General features: G+C 48.2%; 1 protein-coding gene across 1 annotated transcript in view; it reads left to right on the top strand.

Annotated features, from left to right (window-relative positions):
- The window catches only part of LOC143962290 (uncharacterized), a 315,099-nt gene that overhangs the window by 268,866 nt on the left and 34,194 nt on the right, over positions 1-12,039 (top strand). Inside the window, 1 exon segment of the mRNA XM_077471593.1 lies at positions 334-1,107. Within this exon segment, the coding sequence (XP_077327719.1) occupies positions 334-1,107 (774 nt within the window).

Here is a 12,039-nt window from a genome sequence, read left to right as displayed (position 1 = left end):
TTTATCAGCACATGATGACCCACAATGGAGATGAATGCTTTCAACATGAGAACGTTTTAAATTTTACGTCAAATCACACAGTTCCCCAGATGGTTTCTCTCCAGGATGAAGCCTTTTCATTTTCTGAACTTGAACACTTCATAGAAAACCAGGCTCTTAACGAACACCAGAGGAGTCCTACAGAAAAGCCATTTAAATGTTTAGAATGTTGCATGTGCTTTAGAAAAAAGGCAGGTATTGTTCAACACCAGACGATTCACACAAGAGAGAAGCGATTTTGGGTGTCCAGAATGTGGCAAGTTCTTTACAAGAAATGCAATTCTTCAACACCAGAAGATTCACACAGGAGAGAAGTCATTCAGATGTTCAATATGTGACAAGTGCTTCTCATACAAAACTTATTTGACTGAACACCAGAAATTTCACACAGGAGAGAAGCCATTTGGATGTCCAGAATGTGGCAAGTGCTTCACGCTCAAGCGTAGTCTTATTAGACACCAGAGGAGTCACAAAAGAGAGAAGCCATATAGATGTTTGGAATGCGGTATTTCTTATGCTGCAAAGAAATATTTTATTAACCATCAGAAGATTCACAAAGGAGAGGAGCCATTTAAATGTTCAGAATGTGACTGGAGTTTTATCGTAAAGGGAAATCTCATTAGACATCAGAGAACTCACACAGGAGAGAAACCATTTAAATGTTCTACATGTGACAAATGCTATTCAGACAAGACAAATCTTATTCGGCATCAGAAGATCCACACAGCCGAGAAGCCATTTAACTACCTTGAACAAGAAAGCCAGGTCAGGTTGTTACATAAGACCTCCGTCTCTCTGCACAAGGCATCATACGATGGCTGTAGAATAACCCACCCATGGGGGGGGAAAACTGTACTTCCTTTACCCCCAGCTTCTACACTGGACAGGCTTGTACCACAATTCTTCCAGCGAGATCGTGGGAAACGCAGAGTATCCCAAATCTTGGAAGACAATGCATGTTCTCATGAGATTTTCCATGCTTTTAATTCCCAGGGCTTAGATCAGTGTTTCTCAAATCCAGTCCTCAGGCCCCCCCAACAGGTCATGTTTTCAGGATTTCCCTCAGATGAAACGGCTGTGGTAATTGCTAAGGCAGTGAAACTGATCACATCACCTGTGAAAAATAATGGAAAACATGACCTGTTGGGGGGGCCTGAGGACTGGATTTGAGAAACACTGGCTTAGATAGAAAGGTTGTGATGTCATCTAAGCTTAGTTTACAAGTCATGAATGATGCAAATCTTTAACAATGTTTCACACGACCTGCTAATCATTTTGTGATATACCATTAAACTCAAATAGTCTGATCATACCTGTTTAGTATTTGGAATAGAAGTGTATGAAAATTATAAAGTTCTGTAAAAAATATTCAGGTTTTTTTTTAGAGTGGTTTAAACCACACCCTTTAAAATAAACAACCTCTGCAAGACAATGGCATGAAATGCTTACCTTTACAGCGTAGCCCTCCACCAGTGCGCTGTCGCCGCTGATGGGGCTTATATCTTCACCTGGTCTTCCTTCTGGGTTCAAATGCTCTGGCCATCTGATTGCCCGAGCCATGAGGACATTTCTCCCCCCGCATGCACATAGGAATCACGGCCGCAGTATGGAGCTCTGAAGGGAGGGCACGGACCATCCCTTCAGAGCAAATGCATGGCTGATGACTATGACTGCATGCACATTTTAGAGCTTGTTATAGGCTTACCTGTAGGTACAAGTAAAAAAAATAAAGTTGTCCTACTTTTATTTATTTTTTTTATTTTTTCTTGGGCATATTTTAAAAAAAGGTAACATTTGCTGGTTATGAATCATATCCCCAGTATACTAAATCGCATTTACTGGGATGAATCCTTTGCAGTAAATCTTTAGTGAACGCCACATTCACTGCTTTCTAATATTCACAAATTTACTATATCTGGCAGTTCTAATAGGTCTATTAAGTCGGAGAATGTTTACGGTGCCACTGAAAATTTAATTCTAACCACTTTTCACATTTCCGCAATAGGCCTGTGCATTCTGTGACTATTAAAAAAGTAATGTTTACATTGTTTTTGGGGTATACACTAGGCTTTCTTTTGGCAATATTGTCTTGCAAAAAATCATTATAGTCTATGCAATCTATAGGCAAAGTTTGTTAGAAAAAAAAATTACATTTTGACTATTGTGTTAAAATAAAATTTTTTATGCAAATGTTTTAAAAATATCCTTTTGTATTCTATTTTCCTGCATCAAATGGCAATAAAATAATGTTCCTGGTACATAGCCTGGAAATGTTATTTGCAAATAAAGGCTTATTTTATTTTGTGCTTTATAAAAAAAAAAAAAAAAAAAAAAAGAAGAATTTATAGAAAAAAATAAATAAGGAAAAATCTATGAAAATACAGGTGTATTGGGAGTAGGGATGGCCGAACTGTTTGCCCGGCTGTCGGTTGGTGGCAAATTTTGTATGTTCGCCTGATCGGCGGACTATTGCCGCTGTTCGCCCGGCGGACATATGTGTTTACAGTGTGAAAGAACTTTGACCGATGATGACACATCCATCATGGGGTGCAGGACAGCCAATTGAGACATTACAGCACATGGACACTTGGACATTCCCCCTAACTTATAAATACACCCGATCCGGCGGCCATTTTACATTCTTTCTTCTGTCACTATAGGGAAAGGTTGCTGTGTGGAGTAGGGAGAGATACAACGCTAGCTATTTGGTACACAAAAGTTATTTTCAGGACTGGTATAGGTGTATATAGGTTTGCTGTGCTACTGATTCTTGCAGCAGCCTGAGTGTCTTTTGTCAGTTTAGATAAAGGGACAGAGCGCTGTGTGCTGCTATTTTAGGGACAGCCAGATCCATCATCCATCATCCATCATCCATCATCCATCATCCATCATCCATCATGTCCACAAAAGTGCTATTCGAGCAACCAGTTATTGTTCCAGTCTCCTCTGTTTTGCCAGTTTGTATAGGGACAGGCAGGAAGCAGTGTGTCAGGCAGTGAGGGTCAGTTAAACAGTAGCTGTTAATATTAGTTCCACAAAGGTTCTTTTCAGGACTGGTATCAGTGGTATGGTAATAGGCTTGTACACGTATAATATTCTTTCTTCCAAATATAGAAAGAATATTATACTTGACTGCTGCCCTTCTGCTGCAGTCTGCTAATCAGTCACAACTCACTTGTTCCACAAAGCTCTTTATCAGGACAGGTAACTTGGTCTGTCTAGGGTGCTACAGTACATAGGGTTGAGTGACTTACAGTCTGCTATTCTGTAAGGACTGGTATCGGTCCACAATACATAGGGTTGAGGTGGACTACTGCTGACCGCTTCCTATACTGCAGCAGTCCTTCAGCAGTATAGGGACTGACGTACAGTCTGCTAATCAGTCACACACAACCTAATTGTTCCTTATAAGGACTGGTAATAACCTGGTGTAGGGTGCTATAATACATAGGGTTGAGTGAGGTACAGTCTGCTATTCTATAAGGACTGGTATCGGTCCACAATACATAGGGTTGAGGTGCACTACTGCTGACCGCTGCCCTATACTGCAGCAGTCCTTCATCGGTATAGGGACTGAGAGTTTTGTCACAGGGTCATTTAAAAAATGACAGGCAGAAGAAGAGGCAGGCCCTTCCGCAGGGGTGGTAGGGGTAGGGCAGGAGCAACAGGCTTGAGCCAAAGTGGGAAGTTGCAGAAGGTGCGTTCAATTACTTTAAAGGACGCACCAGACTTGGTTGAGTGGCTCGCTCAGCCTTACTCTTCTGCACCCTCCTCATCCTCTCGATCTGCACCCTCTTCTTCACTCTCTGCTATGTGCACCCCCAAAGACACTACCACCAACAACACCACCACCACATACCTTCCGCTTGAGTCACAGGAATTTTCCGATCCATATCAAGAGGACATTTCTGATGCGCAGCCACTCTTGGTATTGGATCAGGAAGAGGAGGTAGCAACAACCGCTACTCAGCAGTCTGACGACAGTACGCAGATCAGCCCAAGGAGGAGGTTGGTCCCCGGTGTTGCTGCCTACTCCGAGATCTCTACTTATAGCGGTGGGGAAGGTGACGTTGATGATGACGTGTCTAGTGATGTCACGTGGGTGCCCACAAGAGAGGAAGAGGAGGGGAGTTCAGAGGGAGATATGGACCAGCAGATAGGGAGGAGAAGCAGGAATAACTTACATTGCACAGGAGGGACAAAGCAGACTGCTAATGTATCAGGAGCGAGTCATCAACCATGTACGGTCACATCTGGCGCTCCCAGGACACCGGCACATGGCTCCGCAGTGTGGGCTTTTTTTAACGTGTCCGCTGCTGACATCTGCAATCTTTGCAGTCAACGCATTAGTCGCGGTAAGCCCAACACTCACCTAGGGACGACCGCCTTAAGAAGACACATGAGCAGCCATCACCGAGCCCAGTGGGAGCAACGGAACACACAAAGCCACACTCCAGGCTCTCACCGTCCAGCCTCGTCTTCTACTTCTCCTTCTCCTCTCTCCTCACAATTGTCCTCCACTCCACCTTCCATCACGCCAAGCTCACGTTTTTCTGCTAAAAGGCAGGCTTCCGTGGGCCTAATGTTCGAGCGTAAAAAAAAATGACGCCGGATAACCCTCTTGCCCAACGGTTGACGGCTGGCTTGTCAGAACTGATAGCCTGCCAACTATTGCCATATAAACTGGTGGACTCGGAGGCCTTTCGCAAATTTGTGGCCATTGGAACACCACAATGGAAGGTCCCAGGAAGGAAGTATTTCTCAGAGAAGGGCATCCCAGAGCTATGTGGCCATGTTCAGCGGCAAGTGAATGTATCTCTGGCACACAGTGTCGGTGCCAAGATCCATATGACCACAGACACGTGGTCTAGCAAACACGGGCAGGGAAGGTATATCACTTTTACTGCCCACTGGGTGAACCTTCTGACGGCCGTCAAGCATGTAACCCGTGTAGATTTGGTTTTACCGCAACGGATTGCATGCAGGCCTGACTCTTCTTCTTCTCCTCCTCCTCCTCCTACTCCATCCTCCTCCCTCTCCTCCTCAGCTGACTCCTCCTTTTCCGCTGCTAGCGTCTCTTCCGCTGCACCGCCCAAGCTCCCCAGAACCTATTCCACATGCCAGGTGAGACGTTGCCATGCCGTGCTGCGTCTGTTGTGCCTGGAAGCCAAGAGCCACACTGGCCCGCCACTCCTTTCAGCTTTGCGTTCACAGGCAGATCAGTGGCTAACACCGCTCAATTTGACAGTTGGTAAAGTGGTGTGTGACAACGGTGCCAATCTGCTTAGCGCATTGAAACAGGGCAAAATCACGCACGTGCCATGCATGGCACATGTCTTAAACTTGGTCGTGCAGCGATTCCTTGTCAAATACCCTGGGGTCCAGGACATCTTGCGGCAGGCAAGGAAAATCTCGGCCCATTTCAGAAGATCTTACACGGCCATGGCTCGCCTTGCTGACATTCAGCGGTGACACAATCTGCCGGTCAGACGTCTTATTTGCGATTGCCCGACGTGATGGAACTCAACCTTCTATATGCTTGATAGGCTGCTCCAGCAGAAACGTGCAGTTAATGTCTACCTGTATGAACTCTGCGGCCGAAACGGTTCTGGGGAGCTGGGTTTTTTTTCACCGCGCCAGTGGCTGCTCATGCGCGACGCATGCAGACTTCTGCGGCCATTTGAGGAGATCACCAAACTGGTCAGTCGCAGCCATGGCGCCATCAGTGACATGGTACCTTATGCCTTCTTTATGGAGCGTGCATTGCGTCGTGTCATTGATCAAGCTGTGGAGGAGCAGGAGCGGGAAGATGAGGAAGTCGCAATGCTGGATGAATTCCCAGGGGGGGGCTACTCTATCTGAGACAAGTCAACAACAGGAGTCTGAAGAGGAGTCAGAGGAGGATGGTGCCGGGGCGGATGAGGAGGAGCAAGAAGAGCGCGCTTTAAACCTTTCTGGGATCCCTGTTGTGCGTGGATGGGGAGAGGAGAATGAAGAGGACGACATTTATCCTGGATGATGAGCAGGAGCCAGGCCACCACACCGCTTCCACTTTAGTGCAAATGGGGGCCTTCATGCTCCAGTGTTTTAATAGGGACCCCCGTATAAAAAGCATAAGGGTCAAGGACCAGTACTGGGTGGCAACGTACTTAGACCCCCGGTACAAACACAAAATGGCGGAAATGTTACCGCCGTCGCAGAGGGCTGTCAGAATGCAGCACTTCCAGGCCTTGCTTCGAGAAATGCTGCATTCTGCTTTTGCGTGCGCTGGCAGAGGAGCAATTCCCACTCCCAGAGAAGGAGTTGCGGGTACCAATCCAACAGCGACTGCAAGAAGAGGCCGGTTTGAAGATGTGTTGGTGACTTCGGATATGAGGTCATTCTTTCAGCCGACCCATCGACAGGTGTCATCCGGATCCAGCATCAGGGAACGCCTAGACCGTCAGGTGTCCGACTACATTGGGTTAACGGCCGATGTGGACGCTCTGAGGAGTGATGAACCCCTGGACTACTGGGTGGGCAGGCTTGACCTCTGGCCAGAGCTTGCCCAATTTGCAATCGAACTGTTGGCTTGCCCCTCATCCAGTGTCCTGTCCGAAAGGACGTTCAGCGCAGCAGGGGGGATCGTGAACGATAAGCGTACTCGCCTAGCTCACGACAGTGTTAACTACCTCACATTTCTAAAAATGAATGAGGCATGGATCTCGGAGGAATTCAACACATGTGACCAGTAGACCATGTATATGTCTATAAACAATTTTTTTAATCAAGCACACAGACCTTCTTTCTTCATTTGGCTCACTTCCTTGTCCAAAAAAAGCACACCGTACTATATGCCCCTACCCTCCTCTTTGAAGAGGTTGAGCGGTGTCATATTTCTACTGGGGCTGCTTATTATGAGGGGCTCACACCATCCCTGTGCTATGCTGACATCCTCCTGGGCCTGCTTATTATGAGGGGCTCACACCATCCCTGTGCTGTGCTGACTTCCTCCTGGGCCTGCTTATTATGAGGGGGCTCACACCATCCCTGTGCTGTGTTGACATCCTCTTGGGGCTGCTTATTATGAGGGGCTCACACCATCCCTGTGCTGTGCTGACTTACTCCTGGGGCTGCTTGTTATGAGGGGCTCACACCATCCCTGTGCTGTGCTGACATCCTCCTGGGGCTGCTTATTATGAGGGGCTCCCACCATCCCTGTGCTATGCTGACATCCTCCTGGGCCTGCTTATTATGAGGGGCTCACACCATCCCTGTGCTGTGCTGACTTCCTCCTGGGCCTGCTTATTATGAGGGGCTCACACCATCCCTGTGCTGTGCTGACATCCTCCTGGGGCTGCTTATTATGAAGGGCTCACACCATCCCTGTGCTGTGCTGACTTACTCCTGGGGCTGCTTATTATGAGGGGCTCACACCATCCCTGTTCTGTGCAGACTTACTCCTGGGGCTGCTTGTTATGAGGGGCTCACACCATCCCTGTGCTGTGCTGACATCCTCCTGGGGCTGCTTATTATGAGGGGCTCCCACCATCCCTGTGCTATGCTGACATCCTCCTGGGCCTGCTTATTATGAGGGGCTCACACCATCCCTGTGCTATGCTCATTATGAGGGGCTCCCACCATCCCTGTGCTATGCTGACTTCCTCCTGGGGCTGCTTACGGTGCAGGTGTCAGTGCTGTATATCACGGTGCTGATGTCAGTGCTCTCTGTCACGGTGCTGCTGTCAGTGCTGTATATCACGGTGCTGGTGTCATTACTGTATGTCACGCTGCTGATGTCAGTGCTGTCTATCACGGTGCTGATGTCAGTGCTCTCTATCACGGTGCTGTTGTCAGATGACTCTATCACGGCGCAGGTGTCATTGCTGTATGTCACTCTGCTGGTGATCATCTCCTGCACCCTCTTCTTTGCCTACCCTGGTCCCTGACCTTCCGTCTCCTCCATAACCTTCATGCGCTCCACAGTCCTGAATTGTCAGAACAATTTCCCATATAAAAAAAGAATGCTTGTAGTTGTCGATCCCAGATTCACCTCATACATGTGTTATGTCATTGGCCATGTGGTGGGACTATGTTTGCACAGCTAATAATTATTTTGTGGCTGCAAATTTGACCTGTACGTTTGAAACGTTCGCCTCCCATTGAAGTCAATGGGGCCCGCCGCGAACGTTCCGTTTCGCGAACGATCGGCCTCATTCGCGGTCCGCGTTCGCGAAACGTCCCGTCGGAAGTTTGTCCATCACTAGTACAGGACAGCCAATTGAGACATTTCAGCACATGGACAATTGGACATTCCCCCTACCTTTATAAATAGACCTGATCTGGCGGCCATTTTACATTCTGTCTTATGTAGGGACAGGACACTGTGTGCAGCAGGGAGCGACTGAAGTGACACAAATCGCTAGCTATTAGGTCCACAGAAGTCCTTTTTAAGGACTGGTATAGGTGTAGTACAGTATATAGGGTTCAGTGCACTGCTGTGCTGGTGATTGCAGTAGCCTGTCTTTTGTAAGTGTAGGGAGGGGCAGGACGCTGTGTTCAGCAGGGACAGTCAGTTTAATCACTAGTTATTACTATTAGGTACACAAAGGTCCTTTTAAGGACTGGTATAGGTGTACAGTATATAGGGTTCTTGTGCACTGCTGTGCTGGTGATTGCGGAGTGCACTGCTGACTGATTCTGCAGCTGTCTTTTGTCAGTGTAGGGACAGGACGCTGTGTGCAGCAGGGACAGTCAGTTTAATCACTAGTTATTACATCCACAAAGGTCCTTTTTAAGGACTGGTATAGGTGTACAATATATAGGGTTGTGGTGCACTGCTGCTGACTGCTGCCCTATTCGGCAGCAGTCCTTTATCAGTGTAGGGACTGAGGGACAGTCTGCAAATCACTAGCTACTAGGTCCACAAAGGTCCTTGTAAGGACTGGTATAGGTGTACAATATATAGGGTGCTGGTGCAGGGCTGTGCTGCAGATTACTGCCATATTCTGAAGCAGTCCTTGATCAGTGTAGGGACTGAGGGACAGTCTGCAAATCACTAGCTACTAGATCTACAAAGGTCCTTTTTAAGGACTGGTATAGGTGTACTATTTGGTGTGCAGTATATAGGTGTGTAATACACGTATAAAATACTTGCACATATATAAAGCATAGTATAGTGCATCCACTGTGCAGCATTGTGACTGCTGAGCGGTTCTGCAGCAATACTACAAAGAGTCAAACGCAATCAAAAAAACGTATTATAACTGGTGTGATAGACCCGTGGCCCCCAAAAACGACAGATTGAAGCAGGGTGTTGTATACCTTCTTCCACATACATACTGCACTTCTCTAGAGACTTTTGTCACAGGGTCATTAAAAAAAATGACAGGCAGGGGAAGAGGCAAAGTGGCAAATTGCAGAAGGTGCGTGCGATTAAGTCAAAGGACGCACCAGACTTGGTTGAGTGGCTCACTCAGCCTTACTCTTCTGCACCCTCCTCATCCTCTCGATCTGCACCCTCTTCACTCTCTATGTGCACCCCCAAAGACACTACTACCACCACCACCACCACCATATACCTTCCACTTAAGTCACAGGAATTATTTTCCGATCCATATCAAGACATTTCCGATGCGCAGCCATCAGGAAGAGGAGGTAGCAACAACCGCCACTCATACAAGTGACTCATTCACTCATTCATTCTCTCAGGAGTCTGACGACCATACCCAGATCAGCCCAAGGAGGAGGTTGGTCCCCGCTGTTGCTGCCTACTCCGAGATCTCCAATTATAGCAGTGGGGAAGGTGATGTTGATGATGATGATGATGATGTGTCTAGTGATGTCACGTTTGTGCCCACAAGAGAGGGAGGGGAGTTCAGAGGGAGATATGGACCAGCAGATGGGGAGGAGAAGCAGGAAGAACTTAGATTGCACAGGAGGGACAAAGCGACTGCGAATGTATCAGGAGCGAGGCATCAACCATGTACGGTCACATCTGGCGCTCCCAGGACGCCGGCACATGGCTCCGCAGTGTGGGCTTTTTTTAACGTGTCCGCTGCTGACAATAGTGTTGCCATCCGCAATCTTTGCAGTCAACGCATAAGTCGTGGTAAGCCCAACACTCGCCTAGGGACGACCGCCTTAAGAAGGCACATGAGCTGTAGTCACCGAGCCCAGTGGGAGCAACGGAACACACAAAGCCACACTCCAGGCTCTCACCGTCCAGCCAAATGTTCGAGCTTAAAAAAAATGACGACGCCGGATAACCCTCTTGGTTTATCAATGGTTTACGGCTGGCTTGTCAGAACTGATAGCACGCCAACTACTGCCATATAAACTGGTGGACTCGGAGGCCTTTCGAAAATTTGTGGCCATAGGAACACCACAATGGAAGGTCCCAGGAAGGAAGTATTTCTCACAGAAGGGCATCCCAGAGCTATATGGCCATGTTCAGCGGAAAGTGTTGGTGCCAAGATACATTGACCACAGACACGTGGTCTAGCAAACACGGGCAGGGAAGGTATATCACTTTTACTGCCCACTGGGTGCACCTTCTGACGGCCGTCAAGCATGTAACCCGTGGCACCCATGTAGATTTGGTTTTACCCCCACGGATTGCATGCAGGCCTGGCTCTTCTTCTCCTCCTCCTACTCCATCCTCCTCCCTCTCCTCCTCGGCTGACTCCTCCTTTTCCGCTGCTAGCGTCTCTTCCGCTGTGCCGCCCAAGCTCCCCAGAACCTATTTGACATGCCAGGTGAGACGTTGCATTGCCGTGCTGCGTCTGTTGTGCCTGGAAGCCAAGAGCCACACTGGCCCGGCACTCCTTTCAGCTTTGCGTTCACAGGCAGATCAGTGGCTAACACCGCTCAATTTGACAGTTGGTAAAGTGGTGTGTGACAACGGTGCCAATCTGCTTAGCGCATTGAAACAGGGCAAAATTATGCATGTGCCATGCATGGCACACATCTTCAACTTGGTCATGCAGCAATTCGTTGTCAAATACCCTGGGGTCCAGGACATCTTGCGGCAGGCAAGGAAAATCTCAGCCCATTTCAGAAGATCTTACACGGTCATGGCTCGCCTTGATGACATTCAGCGGCGACACAATCTGCCGGTGAGACGTATTATTTGCGATTGCCCGACGCGATGGAACTCAACCTTCTTATATGCTTGATAGGCTGCTCCAGCAGAAACGTGCAGTTAACGTCTACCTGTACAAACTCTGCGGCAGAACAGGTTCTGGGGAGCTTTTTTATTTATTTATTTTTTTGCCGCACCAGTGGCTGCTCATGCGCGATGCATGCAGACTTCTGCGGCCATTTGATGAGATCACCAAACTGGTCAGTCGCAGCCATGGCGCCATCAGTGACATGGTACCTTATGCCTTCTTTCTGGAGTGTGCATTGCGCCGTGTCATTGATCAGGCTGTGGAGGAGCAGGAGCAGGAAGATGTGGAAGTCGCAGTGCTGGATGAATTCCCAGGGGGGGGCTACTCCTATCTGAGACAAGTCAACAACAGGAGTATGAAGAGGAGTCAGAGGAGGACGGTACCGGGGCGGATGAGGAGCAAGAAGAGTATGCTTTAAACCTTTCTGGGATCCCTGTTGTGCGTGGATGGGGAGAGGAGAACGAGGAGGACAACATTATCCTGGATGATGAGCTGGAGCCTGGCCACCACACCGCTTCCAGTTTAGTGGAAATGGGGGCCTTCATGCTCCAGTGTTTTAACAGGGACCCCCGTATAAAAAGCATAAGGCTCAAGGACCAGTACTGGGTGGTAACGTACTTAGACCCCCGGTACAAACACAAAATGGCGGAAATGTTACCACCATCACAGAGGGCTGTCGGAATGGAGCACTTCCAGGCCTTGCTTTTGAGAAATGCTGCGCTGGCAATGGAGGAATTCCCACTCCCAGAGAAGGAGTTGCAGGTACCAATCCAACAGCGCCTGCGAGAAGAGGGCGGTTTGAAGATGTTGGTGACTTCTGATATGAGGTCATTCTTTCAGCCGACCCATC

This window comes from Lithobates pipiens, unplaced genomic scaffold (assembly GCF_037356315.1).
Source record: "Lithobates pipiens isolate NorthernLeopardFrog02 unplaced genomic scaffold, aLitPip1_a1.2 Scaffold_8, whole genome shotgun sequence".
Classification (NCBI taxonomy): domain Eukaryota; kingdom Metazoa; phylum Chordata; class Amphibia; order Anura; family Ranidae; genus Lithobates; species Lithobates pipiens.
Note: the sequence above shows the minus strand (reverse complement) of the source record. Positions and strands in the feature narration are given on the sequence as shown.